The following is a 21,503-nucleotide window of genomic DNA, read 5'->3' on the forward strand; positions in this document are numbered from 1 at the left end:
CGCATATAAAAAGTTTCAATAACAAATCGACACACTTTCAGACTACAATCGCTAAGCCGAACTGGTGTGCATACGTTATTTTGCACCAGCTGGTCCCATTTGGAATTGTATGTGACCAGCTGGTGCAAAATAACGTATGCACACCAGTTCGGTTTAGCGATTGTAAATTAAATTCTTTTTTATGTTAAGCAAATAATATAATAAAATAGTTAATGAAGAATTTCGGTCAAATAACTTACGGTTCTAGAAAGACGCTGAACATGACAGGCCCAATCTAGTGAAATCAAAGACTTACCTATTTTCTTTTTGGAAATTTCTTACTTTGAAGAATATTACCTTCTGATTTTTCGAATACTGGGATTTATTTTACATTTTACAATGAAAAAATAAATCTTGATCTTGCTGGCTTTTATCAGTGTTTTATAATCGGACACCATTAAATTATTCGTTGGCACATGATAAACTTCCAGCCGAAGCACCTATCAGGGTAATAGAGTTTTTACATGTCAAATAGAGTAGTGTGAACCCCGGTGAAAAAAAAACGTATTTGAGACCCTTTTTGAGACCGAAACTTTTGTATGGCCGTGAGACTACGTACTTCGAGCCTTTGAGAATATTTGAGACCGAGAATTTATCGAAATAGTTCATCGGAGTTCATCCAAAATTCATGAGACGTCTTACTTTAGACTCATTTGAGGATGTTCTAGTCTGACTGAGTGGTCTGGTTTCGGATTTGCTAGACGTAGTGAGACTGGATGAGTGGTCTGGTTTCGGATTTGCTAGACGTAGTGAGACTGACTGAGTGGTCTGGTTTCGGATTTGCTAGACGTAGTGAGACTGGATGAGTGGTCTGGTTTCGGATTTGCTAGACGTAGTGAGACTGACTGAGTGGTCTGCTTTCGGATTTGCTAGACGTAGTGAGACTGACTGAGTGGTCTGCTTTCGGATTTGCTAGACGTAGTGAGACTGACTGAGTGGTCTGGTTTTGGATTTGCTAGACGTAGTGAGACTGACTGAGTGGTCTGCTTTCGGATTTGCTAGACGTAGTGAGACTGGATGAGTGGTCTGGTTTCGGATTTGCTAGACGTAGTGAGACTGGATGAGTGGTCTGGTTTCGGATTTGCTAGACGTAGTGACACTGGATGAGTGGTCTGGTTTCGGATTTGCTAGACGTAGTGGGACTGACTGAGTGGTCTGGTTTTGGATTTGCTAGACCTAGTGAGACTGACTGAGTGGTCTGCTTTCGGATTTGCTAGACGTAGTGAGACTGACTGAGTGGTCTGCTTTCGGATTTGCTAGACGTAGTGAGACTGACTGAGTGGTCTGCTTTCGGATTTGCTAGACTTAGTGAGACTGGATGAGTGGTCTCGTTTTGGATATGTTAGACGTTGTGAGACTGGATGAGGATAAATGAGTGTCAATAAAAAAAAACTTTTTCAGACTTCTAATTTTTGAGTTTTTTCTAGACCGTTTGAGACTTTCCTTTTTTGAGTTTTTTCTAGACCGTTTGAGACTTCTCTTTTTTGAGTTTTTTCTATACCGTTTGAGACTTTTCAAATTTGATTTCTTTTTAGACTATGCTTTGGAACTTTTTTCTTCGTTCGTTATTTATCGGAAGATTTTTTTTGTACTTCTAATGTTGAGTTCAGAGATGGCCACTACCCTTTACTTTTTTTATAATTCGCTAGACCAAGTTGACTGAAATTGTAGAATCGTTAGTAATATTTGAATTTTTTTATTTTACCTTTTATTTGTAATGTTTTTTCCGGTCACCCATCTAAGTACTAACCGCGACGAATGATGCTTAACTTTCAATTTAGACGGCCGTCGACGTTCACGTGCTGCTAAATCAGATATATCTATTTGGAGTTCTAATTTTGAACCGTTGTTACAATTTCCGAGGTCAGATGAGCAGTCTCATTGCTGACATGTTGACAGGCGGCTTGAGACCGAGTGAGTGGTCTTTTTTGAAGAAACTATTTTCTTCAATTACTGAGACCGGTTGAGTGGTCTCGTTTGAAGAAAATATTTTCTTCGATATCTGAGACCGGTTGAGTGGTCTCGTTTAAAGAAAATATTTTCTTTGATATCTGAGACCGGTTGAGTGGTCTCGTTTGAAGAAAATATTTTCTTCGATATCTGAGACCGGTTGAGTGGTCTCGTTTGGAGAAAATATTTTCTTTGATATCTGAGACCGGTTGAGTGGTCTCGTTTGAAGAAAATATTTTCTTCGATATCTGAGATCGGTTGAGTGGTCTCGTTTGAAGAAAACATTTTCTGTGATATCTGAGACCGGTTCAGTGGTCTCATTTGAAGAAAATATTTTCTTTGATATCTGTGACCGGTTGAGTGGTCTCGTTTGAACAAAATATTTTCTTCGATTACTGAGACCGGTTCAGTGGTCTCATTTGAAGAAAATATTTTCTTTGATATCTGAGACCGGTTGAGTAGTCTCATTTGAAGAAAATAGTTTTTCGATTTCTGAGACCGGTTGAGTGGTCTCATTTGAAGAAACTAGTTTTTCGATTTCTGAGACCGGTTGAGTGGTCTCGTTTGAAGAAAATATTTTCTTCGATTACTGAGACCGGTTCAGTGGTCTCTAGGGTTGCCATTCGTCCTCTTTTTAGAGGACATGTCCTCTTTTTTCGTCTAATTCTTCTTTTTTGTAAAAATTCTAAGAACATTACTTTTTTCACACAACGTCCTCTTTTGTCATCTTTTTTCTAAAATATTGTTAAATTTTAGCAAAACTTAACAGATGTGGTCAAATTTTACGGAAAAAATTTCGCTGCGCAGCTATTTCTAAAGCTACATAGTTTCTACAGCATTCGAATGATATAGTTGACTAGTCCTCGCAGTCAAAAATTCGACTTCATATTTAGGAATTAAGGAAGCTTTAGCATTATGATTGGGAATTTTTATGTTTTTATATGAATAAAATAAGGAGTAAACTCGTGAGAAACGGAAAGGTTTTAGAAAATTTTCCTACATTGGTCAGAAACAGTCAGATTTCAGAAAATGTGCCTAGAACAGGCCTAGATTTGTAAATTATTAAGAAACACGTTTCTTATTTTTTAGATTTTTACTTCGAAACAAAAATGGAGTATCGAAAAAAACTTATGAATTTCTTCTGAGATAAGTGCATGTTTGTAGCTTACAGTTCAAGAACTCCAAGTAAAGTTAGCAAAAAAAGTAAAAGAATCACTTTTCTGGAAAATAAGGAAGAATATGAAGGTTTTTATAAAAAAAGGAAAAAAAGGTCATGTTTACAAATGGTAGGTACTGAAACCTCGGATTCGCCTCAAACCAAATGAAATTTTAATTTTAACTTTTCTCACTAATTATTTGAATATCTATTGGTCCACATAGAATAATAAAAGAGCTAAGACTCTATATTTGTCCTCTTTTCGTCCTCTTTTTCGAATTAAAAGGCGTCCTCTTTTTGTCCTCTTTTTTCGTACAAAATGTCCTCTTTTCGAATTTTCAAAAATGGCAACCCTAGTGGTCTCATTTGAAGAAAATATTTTCTTTGATATCTGAGACCGGTTGAGTGGTCTCATTTGAAGAAAATATTTTCTTCGATATCTGAGACCGGTTGAGTGGTCTTTTTTGAAGAAAATATTTTCTTCGATATCTGAGACCGGTTGAAACGTCTCTTTTGCAGAAAATATTTTCTTGCATTATGGAGATCGGTGAGATTGAGAGAAGTCAGAACCACGGCAGAGTAAAATAAACCAGGCAGGAGCGGTTCATTTTCGAAACGTCAAATAAGGGACCTAATACACTGGATGAAAATGAACTCAAATGAACACTGACATAAATTGAAAAATTTTGTTCGCAAAAAATATATGGCTACTAGATTGTTCAGGTCTCTTGTCAAACGTCCACTACTGCCTGGTTAACTTTACTCTGCCGTGTCAGAACAGATCTCGTTGAATGAAAATTGTTTCCCTAATTTTTTGCAGTGTTAAAATTTGTTTGATACACTGTTTAATTTCAGTACTCTATCCCTAGCCAATATCGTTTTGAAAATTATAAAGTTGCTATTTTACATCCGTGTACGTTTTAAAGACTATTTACATTAACAAAAATAAACAGATTACCCCATAATTTTCTGTGTAAAAAACAAATTCTTGTTCATCTCGATCATCATATTTTTTTAATAATTCTGGTTGATGATAAATGATGAAAATATAAAACTTCTGCAGCTGAAGCAATAGACAGATCTATAAAACTTTAATAAAACGTTCAATGATTCATTAAACTACACTGCTAACACTAAAGTCTCTAACCCCCTTCCAAATCGCACAGAGACCCTCGAACATAAAAATATTTAACGCAGTTGTTGTGCGTATTAACTTCTTGTTGTAAATAAACAATTGATGTATATTCCAGAATTAACAAAATGGTTGTTCTATAAACTCTTTGACAAAGGCATACGAGCTTAAAGCGGGGAGGTAAGTGTAACATTTCCATGAATTTACACGGAATGTATATAAAAGTAAAGTTAGCAGTGTAGTTTTATGAATCATTGAACGTTTTATCAAAAATTTTACGATTTTCTATTGTTTCAGCTGCGATTGTTTTATATTCCTTATTTCTCATCATCAACAACAATTATTAAAAAAATAATAATCATACGATGATAGAGATGAAAAAGACTGTTTCTTTGGCGGAAATGTAAAAATATACCAATAATATTGATTGACTCGTAGATACAGTGACCGTTGTTTGCATTCTTTGTTTTTGTTAAAGTAAATAAAGAGACTTTGAAAAGCAGAACGTACACGTATGTAAAAATGAAACGATTATAATTCTCCTTATATTTTTATATACATTCATACAGCATGGACATAATTTATTTATTTGAGCACATGCAGGCCAACTAATATGGGCAAATATAAGAATGTTATGACAAAATATTTCTCTTATTTTGTGAGATCTCATGATGGATCATCACTCCTCACCTCACACATATTCATGTTTCCTAGAGGCGAACTCCGAATCTGTTTTTATATTAGAGGCCTCGACCGTTAAAGAATAGCTTCAGGAAGCAAACGTTCTAATTAGTAGTGCTCACTAGTTGAACAAAAGAGACATTTTTTCGTGCATTTTGGTAAAAAAGCGTGAATTTTTTAACATGGATAAATATTCATTTGGGGATTCTAAAACGATTAGCAGACTTCAGGTGACCACCATCGCCATCTACATCCGGTTGATGTTTTCGATGCAGATGTAACTTTGATGAATTTCTGTAAAGCGCCCATCGAAGCTACATAGGTGATATTGGGCTCAAAAAAAAAAGCTAAAGGTTGAATATGTTTTTAAATTTGTTCCAAAACTTTTTTTTGTTCTGTATTTTCGTTCCGCTCCGCATTCAGTTTCCAAACTTTTAACCAAGTAAAAGTTTTTTGGTTTTCCGTAACTGTAGTTTCAGTTTTCATCGAAAATTGGACCCTTTTACATAGCGAATTTTTTCATTCATTTTTTTTCATGAATTCTAGCGGCAATATTGTTGGGTTTTCTAAAAATGGACTAGGAACCATATAAAAACAGTTTTTCGATTTTTAAAAAATATTGAGGACCCGAAATTTGCTAAAATCTTCGAATTTTCCGTCCTCGGCGAACTTTGTCATACCGTATTATACACTTCCTGCATACCTGAGAGGTATGTGTAAAGCACAAAACAAGGCGATTAGGATTAGAATTTTGGGTAGGCCAGTTCGAAGAACAATTATGCGGAGAAAGAGAAAAGAATTTAATTTTCAGTTATCTCAAGAATAAATTTTTGAAAATTGCATCGTTCAAGTTTAGTTCGTAAAATGGCTGTGTTACAAATGTGAATAAAATCATATATAATTGGGATTATATGCTGAACCGACAATATACAATCTAATAAAAACCAAAATTCGGAAACAGATACAAATATTCTACATTTTTTCACCCTCGGTGAACTTTGCAACAAAGCTACAACCACAAGATACAGTTTTCTAAGATTTTCTTTTCTTGTAAATTAGGACTAGTGTCTGTAGAATGTATTATCGTATTGGTATATTTTTAGTGATTAGTTAGTGAAACGAAGAAAAATCATTGTACGTAAACGACGCAATTTTCAAAATTTATTCTTGAGATAACTGAAAATTAAATTTTTAGAAAAACGTTTCTTCTTTTAAATAATAGGTAAAGCATTCCTTTCATACTAGGGTACATAAAGTACATAAATAGTACATTACTATACATTTACTCATCGTGATACGAAATATCAAATTATTTCCCGAGTGAAGTATAACGTTTTACTTTATGAAGGATTGAAAGACTTTTCCATATTGACGGAAAGTCCATTTTCCATCCCTAGTAAAGGAAATGAAAACCCTATGTTCAATATGAGTGGGTTAAAATCGAAAATGTGAGAAAGGTTTATGGAAACGAAGCACACCAACAACTACGAATACCTGATTAAGGGTCCCTCCTCCATCCAGAACGCCAATCATTTCTGAGTACATTTTCATAAACTTCTTTTTTGTTCAGGACCACAGTGCTTTAGCTTTCATTTGAGCCCAATATCACCTATATAGCTTCGATTGGCGCCTTACAGAAATTTATCAAAGCTACCTCTGCATCGAAAACATCAACCCGATGTAGATGACGCTGGTGGTCACTCTTTTAAACTCTCCTAATCGTTTTGGAATACCCAAATGAATATTTATCCATGGTAAAAAAAATCACTCTTTTATACCAAAATGCACGAAAATACATCTAGTGAGCCCTACTAAATGAGTTTCCATTCGATTATTGATAAGAACATTATTTAATCGTTCAACAGATTAAATGATGTCATTAATTGGCGTGCAAAATGTCTTATATTTAGGATGTCAAAATGGACTCATCTTCAAGGTTTTTCACCTATCTCATTAAACTGACTTCGTCATTCCTAAAAAAATACAGGAGCTTCGCCTTCCCTGTTGACGGAATATACTCTTCAACTCATCTACGAGATTTGGTCTAACTTGCTCGTTTGACTTGAAGAATCAATCAACTGTGGAAATTCTGTCATTAAGGAACCAATGGAAAACTGTGATTAACAATTTGTGAACAATCTGATGAAAATTGAAGTGCATTTCGGACATCGAAAATAAAAATCACCTGCGAGGAGATTTTTGCTATTCGTTCCAAAGAGAATCTCTTCGATGAATCTGTTTTTCAACGGAACGTACCCAAGAACGTACCCCAAAATGACCCTAAAAAAGTGTACATCAGATAACAATTAAAGAATGCAGTTATTTGAAATTTTCGAATATAAAAAATTAAAGAAATGGAAAGTCCGTCGTCCATAGATATCGTACGGGTAAAAAAAGAATGAATGAGCAAAAAATAGTAAACTTATTCAGGACGTTCTCATGTATCCCAGTATAGTAGATAGAATGGAAGCATACAGTTATTTGACCTAAATCGTTCATTAACTAATATATTTTATTAGATTATTTACTTAACATAAAAACTAATTGAATTTAGTCTGAAAGTATGTCGATTTGTTATTGAAACTTTTCATTTGCCAAAAGTAAATATCATTGAAGATGATCACAGTTGTTGTTCTAAAAAAGTTCTTATTTTACCTATATAAGGAGTAAATTTTTTATTTTAACTTAAATCATTTGGTACAGATCTACATAACGTTCCGAAGAATTTTTACAAAATTTTAAAAATAAAATTGCAACATGTTCACCTCGAAGTTAACAACATATTTACTAGTATTATCAATTGCTGGATTCTACGTCACGGCAGATGCGCAATGTGTCTGTCCTAACTTGGACGGTGTAAATGCAGCAGCAGGTAGTGGGGCGGCAGGTGGAGTTGGTTGTGCCGGATCAGCTGGCATTCCTGGATGTTCAGGGTAAATATTAACTAGTTTGATTCTGGAGTAGGATTTAATTGCAAAGGAAATCAACTTTTCATTATGTCCATTTGTCAATAATCTAATCTGAGATGACTAATTATTTTATTAGATGCCCAGGTGGACGTGGTGGTGCCGGAGATGGAGCAGGTGCTGGAGGTATTGGAGGAGTCGGTGGAATTGGTGGTGCTCCAACCGATACTAAACGTAAGCTATGAGATATTACATTTTATTTTAGAGATAAAAAATGTATTGCATTAAATCGTAAAACGGTTTTAAACAAAAGCGTTGAGATTTTACAAATAAAACACTTGATTGAGCTTTGTAGTGGGCGGAAGGGTTCCCATTATTGAAGATGAAGTTCGTCAAGATATTTGTTAAGAACTTAATGGTCGCCTTTGTGTACTGTCAGTTAAACTATCCGTTTACAAATATCAAAAGCTCTATACCGGTATAGATCCGTTTACAAATATCGAAGGCTATATACCGGTATAGATCCTTTGCAAATATGCATCTTTGCTTTCTAATAAGATAAGGCTTCTTTAGATTTGTACAGACTTTTTTAATGTTTCATTCCTAAAGCTGCTGGAAACGGAGGTGATGGAGGCGCTGGTGGGCCGTCTGGATTGATGGGTAAAATACATTTTGGAGTTAATCATTCTTTTACTAATTATTTACTACATTATTAGCTGGAGCTGGAGGTATTGGAGGCATAGGCGGAGACGGAGGACCAGGAAATGCAATTAATGTGAAAGGAGGAAATGGTGGAAACGGTGGCGCAGGAGGCTGTGGTCGAGGACAAACTGGTGGTGCTGCAGGAGGTGGTGGAAATGGCGGTGCTGGAGGTTCATCATCAGGTAAGTTAGACAAATTTTTTGTTTTTCTTCGCAACGCAGACAGAAATCTGTGTAAAAAAATAACTATGTGCGTTTAACTTACAGTTTTAAACATTTTTCAAAAAGAATTGTGAAAATTGATATTTTCTCAGAATTTTTAATTCAACACACCAGTGAGTGAAGAGTTTTTTGTCTTGAAGAATGAGAATTGCTATTTTGATATCCTAATTTGAAGATTTTTTTAAAACTTACAAACGTTGGTCAGTTGCCGTAATTTACTTTTGTATAATATAGGCAATGGTGGAGGCGGAGGAAAGGGAGGAAATGGTGGTTATAACGGAAAAGCTGGCGGAGGTGGCGGTGCTGGTGGATTAGCTGGAGCAGGAGGTGTAGCAGGAGTGGCAGGACAGAATGGAACACCTTGTGCACCTCCAGCCGGTTCAAATGTTTGTCCATGTTAATAACGATCTAAGAGACCGACGTTAAGAAACCACAGTCAACAAAAATTGAATATAATATGATAGTGGTCAAACAAAATTTAATCGTATTTTATTTCGACACATAAGTTAGGAGTAAACGCCTCTAGACAATCATGTCTCACGAGGCAGTCATGAAATCATTCGCCAAATCATGGATTGATTCAGAAATTACAAAAACTACTAGATTAACGAGAATCGTATGTAATGTTCTCCATTTAGCTTTGACTTCAATCAGCATGAAATATCTGTGCACAAATTGTACATTATCCTCGCGCCCCTATTTTTCGTCGAATGATACAAACAAATCTGAAGAAATGTGGATTGTTAATGAACAAGTATGATTAAACATTTGGATGTAATGATATTTTCCTAACAGTAAGTAATACAGGAATCCTAAGAACCTATATAGACAGTCTATCTAACTCTAACTCTTACCATTCAATTCATTTGACTTGCTTTTAGATTAATTAAAAAAATTGTCTGCAAAAGAAAAGAATTCATTTGATTTTGGTAAAACCTCTTGACTAACTAACTTACTTGGTAAAACCTCGATATAAGGCGCTAAGTCCAAATCGGGGTAGTACGAGGACTTTGTGCCGATGTTGAATGTGATCCGTGCATGTCCTGGTTGATTTCGTTGTAAAGGAAGGGCCTCAGCAATCCCGTACACTTAATCACAAGTTGAAAACAGTTACGCTGACACTGTCTGTTTAGTGAAGAAAAATGAGTCAACCGAAATATTTTAAATTTGTGTCATAAATGCTCGTAGAGGCTACCTCTATCAACATTAAGCACAACCTCAGATGATCATTGACTTGTCGAAAAAAAAAGTTATTCAGTCGCACTGTGCATCATCGAATCCTCCGATGGTCATTGACTTGTCGAAAAGTTATTCAGCCGCACCGTACATCATCGAGTTTTTTGAACGAAAAATAACGCATAGAACTCCTCAGTATACTTAAATTTTGCTGATTTATTAATCGAAAAACTAGTCAAAAAACTCAAAATAAAAATGAGAAACATCTGCACTGCAGCCAGTGCTTAGTGCTTTTTAAAAACATTTGGATTGATAGTGATTGAGTCGTGTAGAGCCCTTGTTTGAACAATCGGGGTACATTTTATAGTCTTCGGTGAGTCAGTCAAGAAGAAGTGAATGTTCGAGTAACCCGGTGAATCGGGCGATTCAGCCATATTCAACATGCACTGTGGTGTGATAGGATCTAATCCCGCCTGCAAACATTGAAAGTTTTCAATTCATGAGTTTAACATTCAGACAATCAGTACAAAAATGTAAAATAGCATACCCTAACTGCAACTTTATTTGGATGCTCGAAGCTGTGCGATGAAAGTTTTCCAACTGTCGTCTGTCCGAAACCATGTAGTTCACCGTTGTTGTTGAATAACAGAAATGAGGGTATTATCGTAGTGCAGTTGGAAAGTTGCATTTTTGGCACATTGTAGTAGTTGTGATGTCCTGCGGAAATAAGCGAAATTATAGAAAATATGTCAGCGCATCTGGTAAGTTTGTCAAATGAATGGAAATATTGATGAAATTGATGACGTCCATTCATGAAATTTTTTAACCGGAGGGTACTGATTCGAGAAAGATGTGTCACACGTGAAAAGTCTCTTGTTTCTAGAAATCCTTCAAAAAATATCGGAACTTCCCCTGAAATTGGCCAACTCATTCTCAACTACTAGACTCCTTTTCCAGTATTCCTTTAAATTATTCGAACTAATATAAGTGCAGAAAGCCATTGTCATTGTATTTCCATTCTTCCATCTGTAAGACAAACCAACACATGCATAGCATACAATTGTTGCTTCGGTGTACGAAATTTTGCCTTACAGATGAAAATTTCCTCTCCCTACCTTTCCCTATTGGAAACGCAAATTCTGTTTTCATTCAAATTTATCTGAAAACTCACCCATCGAAGGCACGCAATTTGTGCTCGTGTAATTTTTCGCAGCCATATCTCTGTAAAGCGGGACCATTCGTAAATGTGATGGATTCCATCCCGTCTGGAAATATATTCTTGATGCGGTACCTTCAATCTCAAGTTGGTGCAAAGACCTTCCATTAGTGCAAATGTGAGCTGTTTAAACGATTTTTTTATGAATCAAAAGTAACAAGTATTATTCAGAAATTTACTTGGATTCACAAAATATGCTGTCGTGGAGTAAATCGGATGACCTTCAATAGTGTTATCCAAATAATCCGGCACTTCGTCAAATTTGTACGGATTCTTTGTTGCAAACAATTCAGACTTTAGTGCCTAAAATAGAGAAATAGCAAAGCGTCAATGTATGTGGCATATTTAACTTGACGAATGATCACTAGCAAGGACATTTTCACCTGTCCGAGAAAGTCAGTATAACCTTAAAAAATTCGCTGCACTTACATTCACTTGAACTCCAGCAATTATGCCCTTTTCATCATACAGCGGCGTCACAGCATAATCATTCCCTTTCACCATTCTGTAACCGAAGAATTTTCCACCGTTACGACATGTGGATCCTTCAATTTTTCGCCATCCATTTTTTAGAGCGCTTTCAACCGTTCGAGGTATATCCTGAAAGCAATTGGTATTGTCCACGTTCGGTGGACACCATGTGGCTGTTGAATTGATAGAAATATTTCTTCGATGTTTATGATCAATTGAATAAGAAATTGTTGAAATTATATGTACCTTTCAAGCTGTTCCATTCGACGAATGCGCTGAGACCTAAATCACAATTAATACAAATTAATTAGAAATTGAGTCACTTTGGATCTTATTTAATCATCGGATCCAACAAACATACCAGGTATAGCGAACCCGAAAATTAATATACATAAAGATGGCTTTACTACACTCATTGTATAAAATTTAGAAATCAAAAACAGAATTACAGGTACACGTAAGATTAGTCGTCACAACGAATTTCAGTCTATGCAGTCTATTGAATTTTGATTTTTAAAGACCGACAGGCTAAGTTGCACTGATTAAATGAACAGGTCTCAATCGAAAAGAAGGTCGAACCGAAAGCATATGAAACACTCTCACCGAGAATCACTCACTCATACATCAAAACTGAAATTATGCCTTCGTAAATATAGCTAATTGATGTCCAGTCGTGTTTGCGAACCATCCAGTAAATCTAGTATAATGATTTTTCTGAAAATAGACTCATTCGTTCGACTGGTTTATTTATCGACAAAACAAAAGAAAAACGTTTAGTTGTTTCTTTGTCACAGTTTAAAAGACCTGGCATTCAAGATAGAACGTAACGTATCCAATACGTACGTAATTATAAAATGGGCCGACGCTATTCGCAGATTCTGCAAAAACATACAACAATTATGTTACGTCACTCTTTCCGTCTGCTTTTCATCTGGTGACTATTTTTATTTGCAATGATACGCATCAATTCATAAAATAGAAACACCCTGTGCTCACTATTTGAACTTTAATTCTCTCACAGACCGACATGAAATGCCGACCAAACGATATGACCAATGTGGTACTCCGATACTCTTTCTAGCAAACAAACTCTCAGCTCTAAGAAGCTGCGGGAAATTGTAATAAGATGTCGTACATATAAATAATTCTGATATGCTAAAATTATTTCTTGTCCTTTTCATTCTTCGATGTAGTTTCAAATTATTAAAAATTTCGTCATTACAAGCTTCAACTTTTACAGCACCATATTTAGTATGGTCGCACACGTCATATTTTTTACTCCATTACAGATCCGATCAATGCCTGTTAAACATTGAAGAGCCCAAAAATACAAAGCGTTTCCAAACCGAGCTGACTGTTGAAATTAAACAATGAAAATAAAAAGCATTTCCGTTGAACATGACCAAAAAAATTAGGACATTTCACTAATTTCACAAAAAATGTAATACAGCCACAAGGACGCTTTAGTACCGACTGCCAAATTTAATTTTCTGAGGCCGTTAGATAAATTTCATCTTGAAAGCTGGAGTGGCTTAAAAGAACTTGAAAAAGTACACCAAAGTACACCATTAAATTCGAAAACATTTTTTGATTAGGTCGCTTAACTAACTTTTTCAAATGTGTGAAAAAAACTCCATGCAGACCCAAGTTCAGAGGGTGAGCCTAATGTCTTGGCCCAACTTTTTGTTGGGTTTATCGGTGTACTTTAATGTACTTTTTGGAGCTCATTCAGAATATACAAGCCGCAAAATTTTAAGTTTTGAAATGGCTTCAGAAATCGAGCGTGCGTTTTTGTGATTTTTATTACGCAAACATTACAAAATTACAAAAACGTTGCAAAATTCCACTACACCAAAAACGCGGATTCGATTTGTGAAGCCATTAGGAAAGTGACAACTTTTTAATTGGTGAATTTTGAAAGAGCATGAAAAAGATTACCAAAGTTCACCTTTGAACCCAAAAAAAAGTTGGTCTGTCCAGGTGAACCCGGTCACTGAACCTTGCAAAAAACGTAATAAAATGCTAAAATCGCAAGGTTCAGTGACCGAGTTCACTTAGTAGATGGACCAACTTTTTTTTGGGTTCAAAGGTGAACTTTGGTGAACTTTTTTATGATCTTTCAAAGTTCACAAATTAAAAAGTTGTCACTTTTCTAATGGCTTCACAAATCGAAGATGCATTTTGTAATCTTGTGACATTACAAATGTAATCTTGTGACGTTTTTCGTTACAAAACATACCACGTCATACGCACGATATGTGAAGCTATTTTGAAAATGGAAATTTTGGGGCTGGTATATTCTGAAAGAGCATGAAAAAGTTCACCAAAGTTCACCATTCACTAGAAAAAAAAAATGGTCCATGGCCTCAGGCTCACCCACTGAACATTGGGGCCCTACAGTTACAGTGCAAATTTCGTAATTTTCAGTGACTGATCCTAAGGCCATGGACCAACATTTTTTTGAGTTTAATGCTTCGCGTTGGTGCATCTTTTCATGCTCTCTCAAAGTACACCAAATTCAACGATGTAAGTTACCTGAAGGTCTCAGAATGGCAAGATTGGCTAACGGTAGACAGGTGCGCTTTTGGTCCCACTACATTCTAGTGAAATTAGTGGAATTTACTGAATTTTTCGTTTAAATTCAACTAAAATGTTGTTTATTTTCACATCTTAGGTTTTGTATGTCCTCAACTGGGTTTGCTTTTGTTGTATTCTCGATTTTGAATGTTTACCCGGCGTGGGTCGGCTTGATTATCGCGGAGAAAATTTTACATGTTCATCCAAGTTAATTTGATGCTCATAACGTAGACGGTTGCAGTATTTGAATTTTTAATATTTAAGATAATATTAAGTAATGCATTGTGATAACTCTCAAGATTATGGTCATAAAATTTCGTTTACAGGATGACATTTTTTTTTGCAATTTCCCGCATCTTCACACCCTATTCAAAATCACACCCTATTTCTTTGTATTCTACACACATTATGCTACATTTTGACTGACTACGCTGTATAATTTACATGTAAATTACAAAGGCTATTTGACACTTTCACCAGTGGTGAATCACCACCTTAATAAAAGTCGTTCTCTCAGCTCTCTGTGTCAAATTCACACCTTTTTTGTTGGTAATCTACACACATTATTCTACATTTTGACTGACTGCCCTGTAATTCTCATGTAAATTCAAAAGGTTACTTGACACTTTCATCACCTTAATAAAAGTAGTTTGTTTGCTAGATAGAGTATTGGATACACTGTTATTGTTTGTGTCCAAATGTATTGTAGCGTTATATGGTCATACTACTTTGATGAATTTGGTCACTAGTTTAGCCTTGGTCACTGACCAAAGAACTGGCCAATCAAAAACATTTATATCCCAGATAATTTTACAAAATGTAACATAAAGGCGGCTTAGTCGATACTACATCCTAGGGGATTTAACCATCTACGAAGTATAAGGGTATAGACTTGCCCCTATGTTGCATTTCGTAAAAGGATGAATTCTCTAGGATCGAGCAAAATGCCTCACGGTGGCCCTCAAGTCAGGAAAAGTTTGTCGAAAGGGCACCCAAAAAATTTGTATACCTGTGAGTAATGGGACCTCGTAGACACTAAAAAACCGTTCCCCCGATATCTGAGCTGATCGTTCCTCATAGAATGTTTCTTAATTTTCAAGCTTTCAAGTGAAAGCAAAAGAAAACTGTCTTTTTGAAAGGGTACCCAAAAGAGTTATGTGACCACAGAGGACTCAGAAAAGCCTTTCCACTATATCTGAGTTACTAAAAAAAAAATTCTATGGAGGGCCACCGTGGCCTTTACGTTACATTTCGTAGAAGAACAATTTCCTGGAATGGAACAAAATTGATGTCACCACGACCATTTCTATTCGTATCAGAATAGAATTAGCATATGGATGATAATTTCACTCTTCATCACCTTCGAAGAAAGATATTGACAGAATACCTATATGGATTGAATGTTAACAAATCAATTGTCAACCGAAATGAAAAGTATCATGAATTTACTCATTTTCGTTGGGGAGTTTACTTTGCGGAATTTTGTCACTACTCTGTAAGAATGACCTCAGCCTTCGATTTCATTGATTTCTATCTTACGAATTTTAATCACTTGATTTTCAATCTTTTTCCTTTCTTGAAATTGTTATATGAATCTCTTGAGTTAATTCAGTTAAGTAACTAGCTTTATTTTCGAAATTACAGGCATTTTATACCTAAAAATGATTCGATTGTCACGATTATTGGTGTGATCAAGTAATAGTATATTACTTCCGAGGCTCCAAGTTGTGTATTTGATAAGTTGGGTGTTACAGCCCGACCCAAAGGGGAGTAAAGTATTATTATTTTGCAATCTTGCAGAACCGATATTCATGTCATCCTATAAATTGCTCAGAACACTAATTCGTGACATTTTTAATTCCTAATTTACCAATCATGGCCCAACGTTAGTGGAGAGCCGTGATGCAGGTCCGTTCAAACTGAAAAATTTGAAAAAAAAAATCGCAGGACTGGAGAAATACAACTTTTTTGACTTTTCCCTCTCCGCTCCTACTCCTCCTTACTTATTTTATTCGTAATCTGGGCGTCCATACTAGTTCAACGAGCTATCATTATCATTTCGGAGCTATGAGCGTTTTAAGCTATTGAACTATGTGACCTACAACTCAGAAAATATGGCAGATAAAAAGTTCGTTTAATAGACAAAGTTATAGATTTTTAGATTCTAGTCGACACGTCTTTCAGGGGTGTCTCCAAAAATCGCCCATTTATGAGCTATGATCGTTGTAAGTGCGATCTATGTCAGCCATAACTCGGAAAATATGGCAGATAGAGAGTTTTAGATTCTACTCGACACGTGTTCCAGGGCTTTTCAAAAAAAGTCTCAAAGAAATCTTCTTACAAAGGAACTGATATCGCCCAAAACCACTTACAGTGGAGGTGTGACGCCAGTCCTTTTATCCACTTGCAAAAGAACTGATACCGGTGGGAGTGATACTTACAGCCTTGACTCGCAAAAAGAAACTCACAAATTTTACAGAAAAAAAATCAACAAAAAAATTGTGGCACAAGTGGCAGATGTTGAGGAAAGTACTGTTATGAAAATTGTTAAAATAGGGAAAAATACGTCCTGAAACAAAGTAAAAACGGAAAGAAGCCGAATCATCTGCCAATTGTGACGCCATTTTTTTGATAATTTTTTTCTAGAATTTTTTTGGTAAAATTTTTGCTTTTCTTTTAGCGAGTCGAAGCTGCAAGCGTCACCCCACCGATATCAGTTCTTTTGTAAGCGGATAAAAGGACTTGCGTTACACCTCCACTGTAAGGTAAGCGAGGTAGTAGCTGACCGTGCAGGTGTACCTGACCAGCTACATTATTTATCAGTTTTGGAAAATAATTACAAATGAAAATACGCAAATTAACGTTATAATTAATCTTTAGAGGCTAAAGATTAATTTTTTCATGAAAATAATGCGATTATTATGTTTACTTATTTGATAAAACCATAAAATGAAACCAGTGCACCATCTCAGTACAAAGTTGCACATTTCTTAAGAAAATCGAAAGATCGGTGTGGTCTAATTTAAGGTTTTTATTGACAAAAGAATTATTAATGGACAAAGTTTTGGTGTTTTTAGGTAGTAAATAGTTCGACAATTAATATTATTAACATAAATAGCGTCTAAAAGTTAATATTTGATTAATTACATGGTGGTCAAAACATTGCATCAAAAATATGCCATGTTTGTGTAGTTGACCGCACCAAATTCCCTACATTTTTCTTCATGTGACAAATTCACCTTCCATGTGCATTGTTGTGTACAAAATGATCTGATTAAAATTCGTTGATATTTTGTGTTTTTATGAGTTTTTATCATTGAAATTGGTTAATATCAGTGAATTAAGAGTGAAAATGTGTCGAATAATGCGAAATTATTGCGAAAAATGTCTTAATTTTGTAGCGGTCAACTACTACAACAAGACTGGTCAGGTATAAAAACATCCGTTTTTTAGTGGTCAGCTACTGCATCAAAAACAGTGCTTCAGTAAAATCAGTTTTTTACAATAAAAATTAATTAATTGTCAATATTTCTGATATTCTACGGAATGGGAACAGATCAAATTAAATTCTGACGAAGGAAAAACTTAGCTTCATCGAAATCATCCTGAGATACTGATGAACAAAGTTGAAAAATTGCTTAGCCGGTCAGCTACTACCTCGCTTACCTTAAGTGGTTTTGGGCGATTTAACAAATTTTTAACATAATTCAATATTTTATATTTTCGCACGTATATCTTCGTGACTATTTTCTTTTCGTGTCTTTAGTGAATTAATCACATTTACGCATTTATTTTAATTATATAATATGTCCGATTTAGACAACTTCAAACTTAAGCACTATACTAAGGTTGAACTATTGAAGTAAAAAAAAAATCGTCAAATTTCGGTATTTGTTTTATTTTCAATGAAAACGTTACTGCGAAACTCTATTCGCGGATTCTGCGATTAGTCACCAGGAAACACTATTCGCAGATTCTGCGATTAGTCACATTCACATCAGATAGCTATAAAGCATCTTTCTGGTCTTTTTAACGTTGCGCTTTAGCAACGAACTAAACGAACAACGATGAAGACCAACCTATTATCACCTACAGCACGAGGCTAATAGGTTAATAATGCCTACAAACTGAAATAGCTTAAAGCTGAAATGCCTACAAACTGAAGCAGCGTAAAGCTGAAATGCCTGCAAATTCAAATAACTAAACGCTGAAATGCCTACGAATTTAGCTAAATAACTGAAATGCCTCATAAGTTTAACTAAACAACTGAAATTCGTTCGGGATTTCAGCCAACGAATCGTCAAAGCTTGATTGCAAGAACGAACAGAGCTTTTATGCTCTTCCCTTACCCACGGTTCACGTTAAGTGATTGAATCAATGAAAGAGAAGCTGTTTCGACCTCCGAATACGATGGTGGTCACAGGACAGTATAGAACTGTCCATCATCAGTTGCTTCCATCGTTTTCTTTCACAAGACAGCGTAAATTTTCGATTGAACAAGTTTTGAAAATTTACATAGAAAAATTGCCATCTTCGATGGAATGTTCGGATACTAATGGATGGCTACTTTGAAAACCCAACATGTAGCAAAAAACATGAGCGAAAATTCACCACATTTGAACAACAAACAAAACACAAAGTCAGCGACATCGTACTCACGATTACACAATTTCAACCAAATTCTTTCCCAATGAATCACCAAATTGATCTCCTGGCTCATATACGCACATTTAAACACGAAAACCACGCCAGAATCCATGAAACACCAAGGAAATTCAACGAATTTCAGTCAACAAAACGAAAACACCACACCGAACGAATCAGCCTCAAGACAACATCCGATTGCAGGTAACTCCGATTTCGTTATTTAACTGCCATACAAGCGTCCAAGTGGTTTCGTAGCTGCCTACCATCCAAATTCTCCATCGAGTCATAACGTCCGTAAAGACTCGTGAAATGGTCAACATCATTGTAAGTTTAGTCGGTAATACACGTTACAAGTTTTACATCGCATTCACATCAGATAGCTATAAAGCATCTTTCTGGTCTTTTTAACGTTGCGCTTTAGCAACGAACTAAACGAACAACGATGAAGACCAACCACAAATTGTATGTCGTATTCGTATTTTGCAGTATTAACTCGGCGAGGATTAGTTTGTTGAAAATTGGAAAATTTGGCGTGTAGGCTTACATCAAGTTTGTTGTCAGAAATGTTCGGACTAAAAATTGCAACTTATTTGAGAATTTTTTAATTCTTTTAAAGAATGTGCGGTGACACACGGCCTAATTGTACTGAATAGAATCTTATGCGTTCTTATTGCCTTTTCCCGCATCTTCCAGTAAACACTATTCGCAAAATCTGCGAATAGCATTGGAGTATATAATATCTATGTGAGATGAATTTTTTCAAAACAGCATGGATCATATATAACAGAAATTTGAGCTACGTTTGTGGTATCGTAGATTAATTAATTTCAGAGGACTCTTCCAACAAAAAGCAGAAAGTTCATAAAAAATGTTGGTTCAGCTGGTCCAATAATACAAACAAAACTGCTTATACAACAAATTATACAACAATGTTATTATATCCCTGAAAAAGGAAACTGTTTCGTTTTCGAAAGCTTGGAGAATCAATAAAAATATTTCAAACTTAAACCACTATATCCAATTAATACAATGACTACAAATTATTGAATTCTTTAACATACCTTACGAGTTTTTCATTAACCCTTCACATTCAGGGTTATCGATTCCAGCGTCTGGGCCAAAAACTATTGGATGGATAGTAACACGACAGAGTAAAGTTAACCAGGCAGGAGCGCTTGTTTGACTAGGGACCTGAATAATCTGGTAGCCCTTGATATTTTGCGAATAAATTTTTTCAATTTATGTCAGTGTTCATTTGAGTTCATTTTCATCCCATGTATTAGGTCCCTTATTTGACGTTTCGAAAATGAACCGCTCCTGCCTGGTTTATTTTACTCTGCCGTGATAGTAATAGATGTATCGCGAGCGGAACGATCGAGAAAATTTTGGATTTTTTTACTATCAAAATGTTCGATTTCTCACTTCTCAACGCCAAAACTGCTCAAGCGCCCTAGGCCGGGTCCTCTTTGTCCATGGGATAATAAGACTTTAAAGGAAATTCGACCGGCCGGAAAAGCGATCTTCCATTTTCCAGAAAAAAATTTAGTTCCATACTTTTTCATGCCCAATCCATGACATAAACAAAAATGTCGAGAAACTCAAGGCGAGCGAAGCCATTTTTTCTAACACAAGGATCTGGACTAATACCGGAAAGACATAAAGTTATGCATAAAGTTATGTTATTGTTGGTTATACGAATACTAATTTGTCAACTTTTTTAAGCGGTTCCGAAACGCTGAAAATGTAGCATACATTTGTCCGTTTCAAAATTTTTGATCGCTGATATCTTTTTACGAGAGTCAGCTTTGAATAAAAAATAAAATTGTCTGTGAAAGTTTCATGTGCTTTGAGAAAACTGTACCGATGCCCCAAATTTGCATTATAGGTACACTTTTCTGACGTACCAATCAGGGAAAAAAAAAGTTTTTGAAATTATGTTCTCCGGAGCGTGTGCTAGGTCTCTTGGAGTGAGCTCTTATCTGGCTACTCGGCCGTACAGTGAACGTGGAGTATTTGTCAATATCTCGAGTAAATTTTGACCGAATTTCATGATTTTTTTTTGTTTGAACAAAATGGCTGTCGGTGGCCATATTGGATTTTAATAAAAGTGATATATCTTGGGAAAAATGGTACTTAGAGAGTTTCTGTTAACATGGAAATAATTTGTTATGTGTGTGGGGTGTTTCAGGCATTCCATATATGGACATCTATATATATCTATATTCACCTATATTGAGCTATATACAGGCATATAGAGCTATATAATAGCATATTCATCTGTGAAATGTTTATTTATAGGAAAATATAGGTAAATATAGCGGTATATAGCTGTTTAAATAGAAATTTATGAAAGTTGACTTCGTACGGGGCTGTCTATATTGCCTCCGGCAATTTATTTGTATATGGTAACAAGGCAAAGAAAGATAATGTAAGTGATTTTGAAGGGCGAATAGCTTTTCAGTAGAGAATGAAGTAAAAGTAATGAAGAGTTTCACAGTAAAGGCTTTTGATACAAATAGGTGTTTCGTACGGGTCGGCGTTAGCTATGTTTTTTTTTTCATTCAGGCAGACCAAAAACGTCACATTCTTTCACTCAATGACTCGCCCACTCTTATTTTCAATTTTTCGT

The 21,503-nt window shown here is 35.5% G+C and overlaps 1 protein-coding gene and 1 long non-coding RNA gene across 3 annotated transcripts; both read right to left on the reverse strand.

Moving 5' to 3' along the window:
- Nucleotides 1–453: 453 nt before the first annotated feature.
- LOC119076284 lies at nucleotides 454–19,914 on the reverse strand. The gene is made up of 3 exons (XR_005087600.1): nucleotides 19,884–19,914; nucleotides 5,649–5,653; nucleotides 454–463 (listed from the first exon to the last, which is right to left on the reverse strand). It is a non-coding gene; the product is annotated as an uncharacterized LOC119076284 (long non-coding RNA).
- LOC119076283 lies at nucleotides 10,165–12,344 on the reverse strand. 2 transcript variants are annotated; one of them, XM_037182945.1, is made up of 7 exons: nucleotides 12,012–12,344; nucleotides 11,897–11,932; nucleotides 11,609–11,823; nucleotides 11,359–11,482; nucleotides 11,135–11,302; nucleotides 10,511–10,680; nucleotides 10,165–10,436 (listed from the first exon to the last, which is right to left on the reverse strand). In XM_037182945.1, the coding sequence occupies exons 1-7, from the start codon at nucleotides 12,064–12,066 to the stop codon at nucleotides 10,248–10,250; spliced, it is 957 nt and encodes a 318-aa protein (XP_037038840.1). In that variant the 5' UTR covers nucleotides 12,067–12,344; the 3' UTR covers nucleotides 10,165–10,247. The 2 variants fall into 2 exon arrangements, with proteins under 2 accessions (XP_037038840.1, XP_037038839.1); XM_037182944.1 differs by having other exon boundaries at nucleotides 10,165–10,433; nucleotides 10,508–10,680.
- Nucleotides 19,915–21,503: the final 1,589 nt, after the last annotated feature.

The sequence above is a fragment of the Bradysia coprophila genome, unplaced genomic scaffold (assembly GCF_014529535.1).
Source record: "Bradysia coprophila strain Holo2 unplaced genomic scaffold, BU_Bcop_v1 contig_232, whole genome shotgun sequence".
NCBI lineage: Eukaryota > Metazoa > Arthropoda > Insecta > Diptera > Sciaridae > Bradysia > Bradysia coprophila.